This window comes from Lithobates pipiens, unplaced genomic scaffold (assembly GCF_037356315.1).
Source record: "Lithobates pipiens isolate NorthernLeopardFrog02 unplaced genomic scaffold, aLitPip1_a1.2 Scaffold_22, whole genome shotgun sequence".
Classification (NCBI taxonomy): domain Eukaryota; kingdom Metazoa; phylum Chordata; class Amphibia; order Anura; family Ranidae; genus Lithobates; species Lithobates pipiens.
Window position 1 is genome coordinate 110,301,787 of NW_027507784.1, and position 18,919 is coordinate 110,320,705.

The 18,919-nt window shown below is 39.6% G+C and overlaps 1 protein-coding gene across 1 annotated transcript in view; it reads right to left on the reverse strand.

The window, feature by feature from the left end:
- PDE11A (phosphodiesterase 11A) overlaps nt 1-18,919 on the reverse strand; it is an 899,055-nt gene that overhangs the window by 355,739 nt on the left and 524,397 nt on the right. The window contains exons 8-10 of the mRNA XM_077448090.1: nt 17,311-17,378; nt 15,761-15,853; nt 510-560 (exon numbers count right to left, since the gene is read on the reverse strand). Coding sequence (XP_077304216.1) covers nt 510-560; nt 15,761-15,853; nt 17,311-17,378 — 212 coding nt within the window. The remainder of the gene's footprint in view (nt 1-509; nt 561-15,760; nt 15,854-17,310; nt 17,379-18,919) is intronic.

Consider the following 18,919-nt stretch of genomic DNA (forward strand, 5'->3'; position numbering starts at 1 on the left):
TGAGAGCTGGATATAAAATTTTCCGACAACATGATCCGATTGGACTTTGTCCGATCGTTTATAGAGAATTCCGATCGGACAAAGTGCCACGCATGCTCAGATCAAATTACGAGACCAAAGCTATGGGCTACTAGCCTGAACGTTGTCCCGTCGCAACGAACGCACGTCATCACGTTCCGAACGATCGGATTTTCCGACAACTTTGTCCGACCGTGTGTATGCAACACCAGTTTCGGACAAAATTCATCGGAAAAAATCTGACGGATTTTGTTATCGGAATGTCCAACCATGTGTACAAGGGCTTAGAGATAGAAGAAAGTCAAATGGAGAATGCTTTCATAGACTTCTGCATTTCTCTCACATAATGCTGAGCTTCTTTAATTTGTTTAGGAGTTATAAAGTTGATGTGTTCTGCTATTTGTTTATAGCACACATCACTTAGATCCACTTTAATGTTTAAAAAAAAAAACAGCAATTAACATAAATAACAATGGTTTACAATACCTTACCTTAAATTTATCAACTTCAGCTTTTGAACATGTGGCATGATAGGAAAGGACCTGAAAGAAACAAACAACAAAATTGCTAATTATGTATGCTTCTTACAGCTCTTAGCATCCCAACCAATAAACTCAACCATTCTCAAAAAAGCCCAGTGCTCAAAAAAAAAAAAAAACAGATTTTTTTTTCATTCTCCATAGAAGCAAAATATTTTATATAAAGGTTTTGACGAAGACCCATTTCACCTGAAGAGAAATGGACATATGATATAGCTACAGCAATGGTTGCAAACTGTTACTATGCATATGGAGGGAGCAAACTGCAGCAGGTATAGGTACATCCAAAGTTTCTTGTCGCAGTTGAATCTCAGTAACTAGCCCTGTGTAAGCTCTAAGCCCCTGTACACACGGTCGGAGAATCTGTCGGAATGCGTCTTATCGGACCGTGTCGTCAGATAATCCAACTGTGTGTGGTATGCATCGGACTGATTCCGTCTGAATCTCCGTCCGACCCAATTTTCCAACATGTTGGAAATATTTCCCGACCAACTGGGCCGGTCGGACGTAATCCGATCATGTGTATAGCATTTTGATCGGACCAAGTGCCACGCATGCTCAGATAAAATTCCTACATCAAAGCTATTGGCTACTAGCCTGAATGTAGTCCCATCATAACTAAATTACATCATCACGTTCTGAAAGATCGGATTTTTCGCCAACTTGGCCCGACCGTGTGTATGCAACAGTTTCGGACACAATCCGTCGGACTAAATCCGACGGGCAAAATCCGACGGATTTGGTTGGCAAAATCTCCGACCGTGTGTACAGGGGCTAAGTCATACGCTAACACAGGTTAACTTTAAATAGTAGATACAAAAATGGCTAACTTTCATCTGCTAATTACACAGTATATGTAGCGTGAGTTAAAAAAATGTAAAACATGGTTTTAATCTGTTCTACAACACTTTGATCCTGCATCACATGTCACAGAATCCCTTTAAAAATTCACCCATCTTTAATTATAAACTAATTAACAATGATATTTAATTCATGAAGTGTGTATGTGCATTTATTAGTAATGCTCTGAGCTGTAGTACAGTGCTTTTTACTGTTGTTCCATTATTGCTTAAACAGTGGGAAATACTCGTTCTGCTTGAGGTATGGCTGATGAAAAAAAAAAATCACAATATCACCATAAAGCATTTCTTCCCCATACAAGTGCCACTAATGGTCATTTAGATACATCCAGCTACAGTACATCCAGCAAGGCTTGCTCATTCTTTCTTAATCAGGCCATTAGGATCAAGAGTCAGGGAATCAGAACAGATTTCCAGAAAAAAAAACATTTCTAATGGTAACCTGTCATCTATTTAAATCATGCTGTATGAAGTTAAAGTCACATAGTAAAATCCAGATAATTGCTTCTTATTCCCTGTGTCCGTTCACCAAATTTCATTTAGAAGTAGGAATTTTGTGTCATTCTAGTTATTGCCTAGGGCATAAAATGCTAACTATAATGTGACATCAGATAGGCACAGAAATAATAATCTTTCTATATTGTTAAGCTTATAGTGAGGTGTGCAAAAAGAAACCACAGGCCCTCTATTAAAGTGTTTGTCCAGGCATTGCCCAAATGTACCCAAAACCTTCTCCACCCCATCTAGGGCATGTCCTAGCATTATTTTTGTTTTTTTTACCTTGCTGGGGGGTCAGTTCCTATTGAGGAAGGCCTGCTTCTAAAACTAAACCTTCCAGAAGCCATTTCCTTATACACAGTGTACAGGCAAGCTCTTGGGGGTCAAGGCATCAGCACTATTTTGCTGGAAAAAAAAACAATGCATATATGTGGAGTGGGACAGAAAGTGATGGAGGATAGGTGGAGTTCTAGGCCTCATGTACACAGGCAGTTTGGGAGATATGCTCTAGTGTAACATCAGAGGGTTTTACCCCGCCCATGGAGGTACAGGGGACACATACACCTGTCCATAGAAATGTCTGGCTATACTTGACCGTACTTGGATAGACACCAATAATTTTGTGCATTAGCACATACACACGCATGGGCTTACGACATATTCCGTGAACACAAAATTTTTGCATTCTGAGAATACATCAAACTCACATACTCATGTTTACACCAATGCACAAAAGATTTAGCGTATACCTCAGAAAGGCTGCATACAGCCATTGGTTGAATACACATAAAAAAAGGCATGGGAGATCGTGTGGCGTGGATGCCCTTCGATGATGTCCTAGGTGATGAAATGCATTGGATGGTCACCATGCCTTCTTGGATTTGGAATCTCTGTTGTACAGCTTGGAACTGTGAGCTTTAATGTACATAAACGTGTTTTATCATGTGAGTACAACCTGTATTGTGTAGCTATATTAAAGTTTTTGACCGGTTTACACTATGTGGGTTCCCTCGCTTTGATTCCATGTGGATATTCGGTAATATGTGGTCATAATTGATCCTTCTTAGCTTGAAGAGTGAACCAGTCTAATATATTTGAGCCAATTGATGTGTATTGGAGTGTTCCCTAAGGAAAGTGTTTACAACAGGTGAACTAGACTCTGTTGTGAGGTCATTTCAGTCTGGTAAGAGTGCATTCTCTGTAACGGTGATGGTTCACGTGGTGATCACTAGAATCGATTAACATGGCCTCAGTTTAACAGCACCTGTTGTGTTTCTTTAAAGATACACAAATGGACTTTAATGTTCTTTTTTGTTTTCATTTTTCACCTTGATATGGACTTCTGAATTTAGCACATCAATATTGTTTTAGCGTGGTTTTCACAGGTTAGAATTTCCAAGCACCACAGGCACTGTATTATCAACCAAAACAGGAAGTCAGCAGCACCTTTTTAGAAGAGATAAAAAACGGGGGAATGCACATGTATTGGAGAAATGTACTGATTCTGTTTTTTATTATTTTGACCTAAGATATACTTTAGAGTGAAGTTTATCTTTTTATTTTTTGTTCTACAGGTTCTGTGATATAACCCACCTGATGTATGTCCCACATCATGTAGGCAGCTGGATGTTGGAGAACTCCTCACTGTAGGGGTGCCTTCTTTTCTTCATGTTGCTGAACTTCCGGCACTGTGGGGGTTAATATCTTTAGGATCTTGGCTGAGTTGCTGTAGAAAATTTCAACCTGACAAGGACCCACTCCCTCTTCCTTCCTCCTCCATTGAAAAAATGTATTTGATTCCTTTCACTGCCTATCAAAGTCAATGATTCTCTCCCCATTCACAGATCATTTTACAGGAAGTGAGAGCAATGAAAAAGGAGAGAGGAGGGTGAGGGACCTCATTGTCCACTTTTTCTCAGCAGCTTAGCCTAAAGCTATTAAGCCCATGCACACCGGAAGTTCAGCCACGGGAAGAGGATGGGCCATCCCTGCAGTGAAGATTTCTCCAGGATCCATCCAAGTGCAGTACAAGGGGGATCCTTCACTGCAGGTAAGCTAGCTCACTGAAGCTGTAAAATAAAAAATAAAGAAATAAAAAAAAGCTACATGGGAGCTTTAGAAATACTGGTAAAAGTACAGCAATGGCTTACTAAAGTAAATCTGCCTCAAACCTGGGAATTATGTATGATACTGTTTGTTTTACCAACGTAATCCTGTACTTACAACAAATACACTCTATAATGACTTCACTCTAGACAAGTAGCTAGTGGTAGCAAGTAGTAACAGCTAGCTTAATAATCTGCAATTTCAATAACATTTGGTGATATTGTGACCATTTTTTATCTGGCCACAGTATTATCCCTTATTTTGTATAATGGTCCTTCTGAATGCTACTCAATAATTTTGTAGGTAGTAAATATGCTTACTATTGCAGACAAAAATCATATTCACATAATATAATATTATATAATATTATACTTAATAAATAATAATATTCACAAAATAATATTTACATCAAAATTCACATAAATTGTGAAATCTTTGCTGCCAAGGTTTTAAATAGGCAACAATGAAAAAATATTGCACCGTATATCTTAGAGGACATGGTGTTCTGAAACACTGCACTTTGAAGAACATTGACTTCCATTGTAAGTCTTTACCAGCAGTGTCACAATAAACGTACTCATTTAAACATTAAAGAGTTTCTTTAAAAGAAATGCCACATTATTGACTGCCGAAAAGACTCATTATTTCAGTAAGAGACTAAGAGAGCTCATTGATAGATGTTTGCATAATTTACAGAGGCAACAGTGCAGGTAATAGACATTATCACCACTGTAGCAAATATTTATCTACTGGTAAAGTATATGTTCTCCTATTGAGAGAGAGCAGCACTGTAGACCCCGTAGAGCAAGAAAATTGAGGTGGTGCTGTTGAATAAGCGAGGTGGAGAAGTGGGGGAACACTCCCGTGATCGAAAGGTGTTTTGACCTTAAACACCTGTGGGTCTATATATCTGGTAAGTTGTTTGTGAAGTTGGAGGCTTCACACAGTGAATGCAGGCTTAAAGTGGAAAGTACAACAGTGGCTGTAAAGCCCATTGGACTAAAGCCCTTTTTTCTTGCATTATTTGGGACTTTGACACATTACATTGGTTTGATGTTTCATATAGTTTGGTTAGATGTTTCAGGGGCACTGGGACAATGTAATCCTCTTACGAAACATGTAGGGTGGAGCGTCACATTGACGTCACCTCGTGTTACTGCTTGAACAACCAGAAGGATGGGTTTGTCCGAATGTGCGCCGGCTGGCACGTCAGACTTTAGGTGTTCTAATTGATGGAATACTGTACGTGCAATATTTTGTTTTTAATTTTCCAATAAACTCAAAGGTATTTTACACTATCGGAGCATTTATATTTTTTATATGCCACAGGTAACCTTCTATGGGCTTGACATACCAACGAGGAGATTTGAAGGATAGCAAGAGAGCTCGGGGTCTGTTGGAGATCAGCTATGCCTGTATTACATGCTCTCCCTGATCCTCTGTAATGGGGGATCACAGACATCTGGTAAGAAGTGATTCTCTCTAAAGCGGTGGTGGAATAACACAGCTTCATCAATAATTGAGCATATGCTTCATTTGTGGATGGACATTTTTTTCAAAGTTTTGCACGGGTGGATGTCATATTTTCAGAACCTGTTACACATGGAATTTGTTTGATTTGTTTGGACTTTAAACAATAATTCTATTTACATTTTTCACTTTTTATAATAATCTTTCATTCATGGTTCCCAGACTTTCACTTGCTTTGAGACAGCTGCCTTAACCACTTCGCATCCAGGCCAATTCTGACATTTCTCTCCTAAATGTAAAATTCATAATTTTTTTGCTAGAAAATTACATAGAACCCTCAAACATTATATATGTTTTTTTTAGCAAAGACCCTAAAGAATACAATGGCAGTTGTTGCAACTCTTTATCTTGCACGGTATTTGCGCAGCAATTTTTCGAACACGTTTTTTTCAGAAAAAAAAAACAGTTTCATGCTTAAAAAAAAAAAAATAAAACAGTAAATTTACCAATTGTTTTACATAATGTGATAGATGAAGATACTCTGAGTAAATAGATACCCAACATGTCACGCTTCAAAATTGCACACGCTCGTGGAATGGCGCCAAACTTTGGTATTTAAAAATCCCCATAGGCAACGCTTTAAAAATTTTTACTAGTTACATGTTTTGCATTACAGATTAGGTCTAGGGCTAAAATTATTGCTCTCTAACGTTCGTGGCGATACCTCACATGTGTGGTTTGCACACCGTTTTCATATGTGGGCGGGACTTACGTATGCGTTCGCTTCTGCGTACCAGCTCATGGGGACAGGGGCGCTTTAATTTATTTTATTTTTTTTTATTGTTAATTTTACTTTTATTTTTTTAGTTTGACACTTTAAAAAAAAAAAAATTGATTACTTTTATTCCTATTACAAGAAATGTAAACATCCCTTGTAATAAGAATATGGCACGATCGGACCTATTTACAGTGAGATATGGGGTCAATAAGATCCCATATCTCACCTCTAGGCTAAAGCCTAAAATAAAAAAATAAATAAAAAAAAGATCACGGCTTCCCAGCCAAATCTAAATAATAGTGTCGCGCAGTATAGATGGAAGAGAACTATATAAATGGATATGGACTTAGTATAAAAGTACCTTTTAACTTATATGTTGCATAATGAGCTAGGTAAATAAATAGTAATAGCAATCATAGGCCAATATCTGGACAACAGAAATCTATATACGTTCACTCTAGTGATAGTAAACACAACTGTGCAAAAAATGCAATATAGCATTCCAAGTGAATAAATAAATAAATAGCAATCATAGGTCAATATCTAGACAACAGGAATCAATATGCGTTCACTCTGGTGATAGTAAACACAACTGTGCAAAAATGCAATATAGCATGCCAAGTGAATGTGCAAAATGAAAAACAAATCTGAATGAATCAGATAAATTAACTAAAGAGAAAAAAGTTATATATATATAAAGCATGGACTACTAGTTCATACAGTGCATAACCTTGTGCAAAAACTGCTAGCAGCAAAAAAACAGCGCATAACTCTGTGTAAACATTGCAAGTGGCAAAAAAGGGGGGGGGGGAGTAAAGTGCTAATAATGCAAATTAATAAGTCCTGGAATATTGAAAAATAGACGTGCAAAAATCTACAAAATAAGAGTTCTTTGTTTCAAACTCAAGTGTTGGTGTTATCACGCAAACACATAAGTGCAGTGGTTGTTTCTTTCTTTTATCCAATAGGTGAGAGGATGTGCCCTTACCTCATGGCGTATTCGTCACCGTCACGTGACTGATGAAGTCACGTGATGATGACGAATACGCGTAAGGAAGGAGAAAGAGAGAGGGACACCGGAAAGAACGCTGGAGTGCACCGCTCGTTTTATTCATATACCGCTGTTCATGTGTGCTCCATAATGTGAGTACCCTGATGTTATACCTTAATAAAAATTGGTTTTGCTGAAATACTACACTATGGATTATCATCTCTATATTTTGTGAGGTATACCCATTCTAAGGTCTCAGAACTGGAGCGATAGGATATATACACCTATACTATAATAAGGCTGTAACCTCACAGCCGTGAGGTAAAGGCACATCCTCTCACCTATTGGATAAAAGAAAGAAACAACCACTTCACTTATGTGTTATAACACCAACACTTGAGTTTGAAACAAAGAACTCTTATTTTGTAGATTTTTGCACGTCTATTTTTCAATATTCCAGGACTTATTAATTTGCATTATACTGCGCGACACTATTATTTATAATTGGCAAAACTTATAGAGTAGGCAAAGCTCTTTTCTAGTGTACGCAGCACTTTCCTGTTTCTTTGTTTGGTTGGTTGGCGCAGAGGTATTCTATACATCAATTCCCAGCCAAATCGGCACCGTTATTTTGAATGCAGAGGCCGGGCGTGACGTCATAACATCGCGCCCGGCCTCCAAGCGATCATAGAGACTCCGTGGACCTTCTGGTCCACTGGAAATCTCTATGGTATCATCCGGGGGCTGGCGGATCCTGTGACCGACTCACCGATGGAAGCGGTGAGTCGGTACAAGCACCGGAGGGTGGCGGGCGTCCCCTCCCGCTGCCCGTAAGAACGATCAAGCGGCGTAACAGCCGCTATGATCATTCTCATGGTGCAGGGAATCGCTGGCTGAAAATGCCGATATATGAATGATGTCTGTGGCCTCAGGCATCTTTCAGATATACCCCCGGAAAGTCAAGGACGTCCCTGGACGTACCTTGGGCGGGAAGTGGTTAATTACTACATTTACACACCTGCTCACTTTGTATATTCATATAGATCTGTGAACGATTTCATTGTTGATGCGTTTCATTTATTAAGTCATGGTTTATATTTATGTTTGTTTAAATTTACAGATTTAGTGCGATTCTATTTTTCTTTTTAAGTAATTTTACTGTATTTGTGTTACACAGGAGAATTGCAGCTTTTTCATAACATTTACTTATTACTCAAAAGGTGAACATTGTACATCTTAGCGCAGTTTCTTCCCCTTTTTTTCTATAATTCATATACAGTACCTGTTCCTGACTGGTACATGAATCTCACAATTAGCAATTGATCAAAACGTACCACACAGACATTCATAGGTAACCCTTGGACAGGTGCTTGGCTTTATGATGGTACCATACAAAATCCTGCAATTAAGAAAAAAAACAGCACATCGAGAAGCAGAATCTTAAGCAGGATTTACTTAAGTCCCATATCAGCAAAAAAAATTTACAGCGACATTTCAAGTGCACAGTGGCCCACTTTTTCAAGGTGGCAGACAGAGTCACCCTAAAAAAAGAAGGCTGTCATATAGTTACATAGTAGGAGAGGTTGGAAAAAGACACAAGTCTATCAAGTCCAACCTATGTGTGTGATTATATCCTCATGCTCTTGAAACATTGGTGTAATTTTTTTGCTGATATGGGTAAATCCTTCTTCAGATTCTACTTATTAGACATGTGCATTCGTTTTCGTCCGAATGCATTTTCGTCCGAATTTCAGGTATTTTCGTTATCGTTTTGACAAACGATAACGAAAGCACAGAATACGAAAAACAAAAGATCCGACATAAATAAATGCTTTATTTTTGTTTTCGTTTTGACACAGTTCGATACAGGAGGTTAGACATGACTTTGACAATAACAATCTGTGTCTATTGAACTTGTATCATAACAGTCCATTCATTCACACAGGGGCAACACGACTTCCAGCGCGACTTTGGGAGGCAACTTGGATATGACTTGAGTGTGAATCACAGCACGATTTACAACACGACTTTAATTTTAAAAAAAAATGGCATGGGTTCCCCTCCAAGACCATACCAGGCACTTTGGGTCTGGTATGGATATTAAGGGGAACCCCGCGCCAAAAAAAATGGCATGGGGGCCCCCTCAAAATACATACCAGGCCCTTCAGGTCTGGCATGGATATTAAGGGGAACCCTACGCCAAAAAAAAAATGGCGTGGGGCCCCCCCTCAAAATACATACCAGGCCCTTCAGGTCTGGCATGGATATTAAGGGGAACCCTACGTCAAAACAAAAATGGCGCGGGGGTCCCCCTCAAAATACATACCAGGCCCTTCAGGTCTGGCATGGATATTAAGGGGAACCCTACGTCAAAACAAAATGGCGCGGGGGTCCCCGCTCAAGATCCATACCAGACCCTTATCCAAGCACACAACCTGGCAGGCCGCAGGAAAAGAGGGGGGACGAGAGAGCACCCCCCTCCTGAACCGTACCAGGGCACATGCTTTCAATATTGGGAGGATGCTTTGGGGGTAGCCCCTGAAAGCACCGTGTTGATGAGGACAAGGGCCTCATCCCCACAACCCTGGCCAGTGGTTGTGGGGGTCTGCGGGCGGAGGGGGGCTTATCGGAATCTGGAAGCCCCCTTTAACAAGGGGACCCCCAGATCCCGGGCCTCCCCCCTGTGTGAAATGATAAGGGGGTACAAAAGTCTTCTTTCTTGTATGGTTCCATACATCAGAGGAGGGCGGAGTCACCGGGTGGCCCCACCCTCCGTTATATAAGAACTGTCAGAAGAAGAGAAGCGCCACACAGCAGGAGCCTCCCATTGCGCAAAGCGGCCCAAGAACGCAGAAGAGATGCCGTGGAGGAAGATGCCGGATGAGAACACCGGAGCAAGAAGAAGCGGATCGGAGGAAGAAGAGGATCGGAGGAAGAAGAAGATGGAGGAAGAAGAAGATGGGGGAAGAAACCGAAGGATGAAGAAAGGAAGAAGGAAGAAGATCAGAAGAAAGAAGATGAAAGAAGACTTTAATAAAGGACTTGTCAAAGACCGTCTCCTGTAATTTTTAACACTTTTGTCACTTTTTTGGTGAAATGGTAGGCCCTTACCATTTTACACAGGGGGAGGCCGGGATCTGGGGGTTCCCTTTGTTAAAGGGGGTCGGATAAGGGTCTGGTATGGATTTTGAGGGGACCCCCACGCCATTTTTTTTTGGGGCGCAGGGTTGCTCTTAAAATCCATGCCAGACCTGAAAGGCCTGGTATGGGTTTTGAGGGGGACTCCCACTCCATTTTTTTTGGCGCGGGGTTCCCCTTAAAATCCATGCCAGACCTGAAGGGCCTGGTATGGATTTTGAGGGGGACCCCACACCATTTTTTTTTTGCCATGGGGTTCCGCTTAATATCCATATCAGACCCGAAGGGCCACGCATTTTTTTTCTTAATTTTTTTTTTCTTAATGCTAATGACCTGTGTGTAATGCAAATAGCCTTAAAAACCCCATAGAAGACGTACAACATTAGAATCCTACTACGTCTTGTAGTCGAAATATTCGACCGGGAATGTATGATTGCAGCATCATATAGTGAGTTTCGCTGCTCCGTCGAATCTTCTTTAAACATTCGACAGACACCATAAGCCTTCAATGACGGATTTGACCATAATTCATTTGGATTTTCGGACGAATTCAATTTTTTTACGAAAAAAAAAATAAATAAAAACGAATTTCGGGAATAACTAAATAAATGTATTTTTCGGACGAAAACTAAATTCCGAAACAAAATATTTCAGTCTGCACACGTCTACTACTTATCAATGTGCTGGTTTACTCTTCATTGCACATACAAAAATCTGTTGCAAGCAGCAATAATGGCCAGATGGAATTCTAAAGCCCCATACACACGAGAGGACTTATGTCCGACAGACTTCCGAAGGAGTTCCGTCGGAGTTCTGCTGGAATTCCGACGGAGTTCTGCTGGAATTCCGACGGAGTTCTGACAGACTTTTCGGCTGAGCGGACTTGGCCACACACGATCACACTAAACTCCGACGGATTTGAACGTGATGACGTACGACTCGGCTCGAATAAGGAAGTTCATAGCCAGTAGCCAATAGCTGCCCTAGCGTCGGTTTTAGTCCGTCGGAGTAGCATACACACGAGCGGATTTTTCGAAGGGGACCGAGTCCGGCGGAGTTCCTTCGGAAAAATTTGAAGCATGTTCCATATTCTAAAGTCCTTCGGGCTTTGGCGAGTCAAAAGTCCGTTGCAGCCCACACACGATCGGATAGTCTGACGGACTCAGTCCTTCGGACTTTGGATGTTGAAAAGTCCGCTCGTGTGTACGCGGCATAAGGCCTCATGCACACCACACCAGAGTTAAAATAACGTTATAAAAACGCCAGTAGCTTTGCAGTGAGTTTTTCAATGTTTTTGAAATAGCTGTTTTTAGTGTTTTTCTGCGTTTTTGAGTGTTTATCAGCGTTTTTTGACGTTAAAACATGTTTACAGCTGAAAACAGCTCAAAAACTCCTCTCATAACCCACTAGTTTTGGGGTTTTTTTAAAGCCAAAAACTGCTGATAACAGCCTATGTATGCATGGACACATAGGATAACATGATGGGGGAGTTTATTGACTGTAGAACAAAACATCTGAAGCCAAAAACTGCTGCTGTAAAAACGGCCAAAAATGTCCAGTGTGCATGAGGCCTTAAGCGTGTCCTTGACACTAATTCCAATGTCTGTGTTTATGGCCTGTTCTGCAATAGCAGGTTTCAGCAGCAGGTGGCGATACAAGTGCAAGTTGTTTTTTTTTCTGGGAAACCTCCTTTGTTTTTTGTTATGTGGCTAACAGGTTCTACATAGTTCTATTTATTTATGTATGCATTTAAATTACAGCACATCTTGTACATTCTCAAACATAACAAAGTAAGTTCAAATTCATTTTAACAAATTCCTAAATTAGAATTACATATGTTCAGCAGTTTGTCAGTTTGAATTACAGTCATTTGTCAGTAATCAGTAAAGCAGTGTTATCTAAATACAGCTTTCTCTGTCTCCCCCCCACTCCATATGTTGGTGACATTATTTGTATAGAGATGCATACTGTCCCTACCATGGCTAGAAGGAACTAGGTATTGTGGCGTTTAAGCAATAACCCCTTCCACTATTTTTTTATTCCGCCTAGTACAAAAAATAACTGTTAACAACAACAATGATTTAAAGAGCAATTAAGCCCACCAATTGAACTGGTTCTCAATGCCGTGAATGTCACAGTTGCTTGTGCTTTCAACCAAACTATCAAGCTAACAAATGGCTGGTTTCATAACTTATCCAATAGAAGCTAAGGTGGCAGCTACCAGCTACCTTACCATAAAGAATAGGAGGTTTACATTCTACTATACCTGTTAAAGTATACCTCTAGGCAAAATCTTTGTTTTCGTTTTGGATAGAGTCAGGGAGAGTTAGACCCCTTGTGACATTTTTATTGCTGTCTGTGCCCCCATTTGGGTGATTCTATATCTATTTGTGCTGGTGATCACTGTCATTGAGGAAGAAGGTAAAAAGAAATCCAAGCTTTCCCCAAGACAAGAGGTGAGGGAAAACAACTGTTTCAAATGGGAATTGCCCTCACTTTGGGAGATTTCTTCTAACTTCCTGTTGCATCTCTAGGACAGAAAGTGAAGGGAAATGTCCCCAACGGTTTACCCAACCAAGACAATAGTGTGATGAATAGGCTAAAAATGAACCAGGCTCTACCTAAAGTTTAACTTTAGTCAGAAAATTAAGTCCCGCTGGCACTTTTGCAGGCATAGCAATGTAAAATATGTGCCTATACTGTTTAAAATCCAGTAATACACTGTCTCACTCTGCTCTGCACATGCTCAATTTCTCTCTATTTTTTGGCATGATGTTGAATTTGTAGAGGCATAAAGATTTAATGCTGCAAAATGGCAGCCTCCAGCAAGAAGAATCATAAACAATGCTGGAGACAATTTATAGCACACACAAATTTTAGCAGCATAATTACTAATATGAAATGTATGTTCCTTGCTAAAGAACATTATTTTTTTTCAAGTTGTTATAGGTAAAGTTTTGTATATATAATATTCAGTATATCATTGCAATACATGCACATTTCCTCAACCGGTGTGGCAAAATTTTTCATCCTCCTAACTTCCTGTTTGATCTAACAACACAGTGGCTTTTCTCCATGACACCCCTTGCAGCATTATCTGCCCTGCCCACTGGATTACAGTCCTCAATGCATACATTATTTTGTTTACCATTAAAATCATTCTGCTGCCTTGACTTCTAATGGCCTGTCCATACACTTTTCATTTTTCATTCTTGAGAGGTGTAATTCTGGGGGTATGCCTAAATCACTAGGAACTAAACACCTTGCAACTTCCCCTGAAAACATTCTACAAGCCTGGTGATGGATGCCACAGTAATGTAAGCAATTTTTTGCTACAGGAACACGATAAAAATTGCTAGGACATGCTCTAGGGTGGAAAGAGGTTTGGGGTTAAATTGGGTAATGCCTGGAAATGAACTTTAATGGAATATTGCCCTTTCACACAAATTACATAGATTATTTCTTTACCCTTGACCTAAAGTAACCAACCCTTTCCTGCACCAGATATTTACTTACCTGCAGCAGGAAATGGCCCCATAGATATCCATGGAGTTTGACAGTGCAGGTGGCGAAAGAACTCTCAAAAAGGCAACCATTTCTATTAATGGTGAAAGTTTTTAGAATGGAGTTTTTTTTAAATAAATATTATATATATAATATAATATATATTGTGAACAAATAAAATGTTTTGGGGAAACTGTACATTTTATGGGAATTTTTTTTTTTAGAAACGTTATCTTTTCATTTAAATAATTGTTTTAAATGATTTATGCAGTTAAGAACAACCAGTATAGCTTTGGTACAGCAGGATAACATTCCATATAAAACAGGTGAGTACTAATAAGTCAACCAAGGTTACAATATACAATAAGCAGCTTCTCGGAAGGACAACTATGACTTAATTTGGCAGTCATGTCACGTTTTTTGGGGAACATAAAATATAGAAGGCAAAAGAATTTGAATAAAGAAAATTAAGAAAAATGGGAACAAGCAGAAGGTCTCCACGGGGACTCGGCTGCTTCTTCTGGACCACCTCCTGGGAATTATACACCCAAGGAAGCCAAACTTTTTCAGTGATATCCATTTTGACATTCACTATAGCCTTGAGTTTCTTGTTTGTCATTATTCATGGCAATTTATGTTTAAGGTGCTAAGAAAAAAACAGTGATGGCTTTCTAAACTTGCAATTACCCCTTTTATTGAGGCTGTTGATTTCCATATAGAGGGCATCTGTACTAATATGTAAACTAAAGCTTTAAAGGAAGAGGGTGGGCTGTAACTGGTTCTACCATTGATAAAGAATTGAGTGTATTTTGGAAAACGATGCTTAAAGTGAACCTGCCGCCGACTTTTAGAGACCAGAAGTAGGTATTTGTTCACTACTAAAATATAGATAAAGGCAAAACTTTTTTCTTAGTTTTGGATGGAGTGGAGATGGATTACATAGGTTTTTATGGTTGTCTGTGGTCCTGTTAGGGAGATTCACCTTCTCTATTTGCCCTCTTTATCACCGACAGTGAAAGTGAAAGAACATCACAAATTTGGGTTTTTTACCAGAACAGGAATAGATTGGAAATCTTCCAATGAGGACATTAGTTCTGGTGACCCTGGTAACAACTAGGGATTCCCTCACTTTAAAGGGATTTCCTATCACTTTCCATTGTGGCTACGGGACAGAAAGTAAAATAAAAATGACAGGCGTTACCCTCCATTACTCTATCCCAAACAAAGAAACATGTTTTCCTTTAGTTCTACTTTAATGTTTAAACAACATGACACGGTGTGTTCCACAAACGATTCCAACCATGCTCCACCCACCAAAGTATGCCGGCTGTGGCAATTATCTGCTGACAATTGTAGCACTAAAAGCAAAAGTGGAGCTGCTCAACTTCTGAAAACAAAAAATGTTTTTTTATATTAACCGATACAGGGAAAATCCACCTGCTCCTCGTACATGTTTCACTTCATCATGAGCGTAATCCTATGAGTTAATCGCGTAAGGCAACAGCTGATTTTCCCTGTATCAGATAACATTAATAAACATATTTTAGACTTTCAGAAACTGAGTGGCTCCACTTTTGCTTTCAGTGCTACAAATGTGTATTTTACTCCTTGCTGCCTACATTTTGTTTTACTGTTATTATACCAACCAACCAAGAAAATGTCAAGGATTTTTTTTCATTTGGAAAAGCTCAGCCATTGGTTATTATACCAGAACATCTAAGTCTAATTTCTTTACAAGGTGTCTGGTGGAATGTTTGGGGCTTTATTGGAACAATAAAGTGCTATTGAGAAATGCATGTTGAGGTAGTGCAGCCTGCATCCTTTGTAAGATATATTTTACGTTATATTATATACTTACATCTAAAGCGACTGACTGCTTTGCCCATGATTTCTTTACTTGGTCATACATAATCGTGTTGTTAATACCAAGGCCACAAAATATAACAAAAGCCTAAAGAAAAGTAAAAAGTACAATTAAGTCCAAATCTCACTCAGTTTCTGGATTGATCTATCAAACTGCAAATTAAAGGCTAAAACTGGGTAAAAGCATTCAGTAAAAACTGACCAATCCCTGCATTGACATGAGTAATGCAGTGATCTTTCCCTCTCCGCTATTCCCTTTGTCAGAATACACAGACCAGGACTGCATTCAATGGCTGAAAAAAATGATCGAATTCTGGTTTTCCAGCATGAACAGTCAGCGGTCACAGGGACTTAAAGTCGGCTGGTTCCCACTGAGCTAGCCAGTTTTGGTTTCATGTATATACTGCTGTAGTCTACTATTCCTCCTAATCCTACTGTTTTGTTCAACTTCAGAATAAGAGGGATACTTTTAAGTACATTTGTACTGTGAGAATATGGGGTCTCTGACCTTTCCTGTTAAAAATGCTGGCTTTCTGGCTGTGGTGGTGATTTAATGGTTTCCAGACCAGTGGCAGCCCATCCATACGGGGCGCAGGGGAGCCGCCACTCTAATCCATGCGCTCGGCCCCTAATCTACATGCCGGGTGCTGGACATATGGATTCCAATGCTTTTTTTTTTTTTCTAGAAGCAGATGATTACAGCCTTATGCTCTAATTGGCTTAAAAAAAGGTGGGTTCGGGGCGCAGAGCACTGCACCCTGAGCCCACCCAGTTGTGTGACAATCGCAAATTAATATTCGCTATTATCTTCCTGATTCTCCTCCTGGCCAATCAGGAAGCAGGTCCTGAGACCCAATTGGTCAAGAGGAGAAGTGCTCGTATTGGAGGAGAAAAGGAGGAGACATAGTGGATGCTGCTGTGATGCAGAGGAGGATGATACGCCAGGTGAATCCACCGCCCACCGCCTGAGGAAGCGCTGCCCATGACCTAGATGGGGAAAGTGGTGACCCACCCACCGACAAGTGGGGGGGCTGGGGGGTGGCAAGTGGATTGTTTGCAGTCCCCCCAAAAAATATAGCACCAGCCGCCACTGTTCCAGACTTTCTATGGCACTGGTCTACCAGTAGAGCAAACTTAAGCGAAACTTCAGCAGAAATGTTTCTTTTATTGTTAAATCAAATGGGAAAGGTTAGAAACTCTGTTGGGTTTTTATTCATGTTAAAGTTTGGAAGATTTATCCAAACAAAAAGTGAGGACACATATGTGACAATAAAACCAGAATTTTTAGGGTTAGCATCTCTCAGGTATATATCTCCTAGTAATCCCATTGAGGAAATTCTTTTCTCAGTTCTTGTAGTCAAGGGGACAGAAATTGAGAGGAAAACTCCACAATGTAGACCAATATGCAATCAAAACTAGATTTAGGTTTCTAAACTTCCCCACTCTTTAGCAAAAGAAAAACATTTTTGTCTGAACTGCCACATTAAGTTGGATTGTGTGTATTAGTAAAGTATGGCATATTTTTCTGCAAGGTTCTTTCCTTACCTCGAACAGTCTTTGATCGGCATCATCAAATGGTTTTCCATCTAGTCTATTTAATACTTGTGCCACACCTAAAATATATAAAAACATGCAGTAGTAAAATTCTGCAAAGCAGTTACAATGGCTTAATTAATTATTAAATGTATTAATGGAATCAGCAGCACGGGACACAGTGCAGGAAGAAAAAAACAGAAGGATATTAGGATATTGGTGATTGATGGAAGAAGAGGTCGTTATTTAAAATTTGTTTTCTTTATTTGTTTAAACTGGTGTCAAAATTGTCCTATGCGTTTATTATTTTTCTACTTTCACTTGTTGGATGGCGACTTGGTGAGGGATCTAAAGGATCTAAAGGATCCATGTATCTGTTTACTTAAAGCCCAAGGAAATTTTCAGCTAAATACATTTAAAGTGGAAGTAAACCCTCCTATCATTTTCAGCCAAGGAAGCTGCCATCTTGGCCTCTGTTTAATCTTCAACTGCCATGATTCTGCACATGTGATCAGTTATGACACTAGCCATGGATGGTTTTACAGTTTGGTTGAGGACAGTTACATTCCCAGCATGTGTCAGAAATGTTTTTCTTAAACTGTTAAATCTATATGTTTACTTCCACATTAAGGCGCTTCAAAACAAAAGTTGGGCTAAGTCTTACAATTAATTTTCTTTCTAAAGATTCCACAGACGGATTAAAGAAGCCTGTGTCTTCACATCAGCTGTAAAGTTGGAAATGTACTCCATGTGGGGAAGCACACCCCCTACTGAATCAGACCTATAGCAGTGCAATCGGCAAAGCTCCTGCTCCCTGCTGAATGGAGAGTTCTGGCTCTGATTCAGCATGTTGGACCTCTGCAAAGAGACACCCACTTCTCCACAGAGGAAGCATGACTGCATAGGAATGCATTTATGCTCAGGCTGTGGCTGCTTTTTAAATAAAATATACTGTAAGACTTTGCTCACATTTTATTTTGATACAATTTAAACTGAAAGTTCTCCAGGTTTTAAGCAGGGGGTGGTAACATACCACCTTTGCATATAACCTAATCTGTTGCTTCCTGTGCCACCTTTTTGGGATAACGGAACAGCCCTAGGTGACCATAAGTTTTATGATTTGAGGAGAGCTCATTGTTTTTGGCATCCACACAAAATTAAAGGGCATAGGGGCTAATATTGACACAGCAAGACCTACATAGTCAAAATCAAGCATGATTTTGCGTAGCAAAAATGTTTACAAAGAAAAAAAGATTGATGTGCAGTAGAATGGGCTGTTATTTCCGGAAGCATATTTCATTTCTGAACATATATATTGTGAAAAGGTTAATCAAGATGCAATTCATATAAACAGGTTAGGGCACATTTATGTGCTTTCATGTGCTTAACGCATCATTAAAATGCATGGAAAGCATAGGACATCCAAAATCACATTCATTTTAAAAGGTCCTCTTTGCATTTGTGTGCTGTCAAGCAAAGCACTCAAATCAAGACCTGCGTGCTGCATTTAGGGGTCTTGTGTTCAAACCACACAAAAGTGTGAAAACTACCACTTTGTAATTTATATATTTCTGGGAAAAAAAGGGAGGCACACAATGAATTATACAACAGTGCAATATTT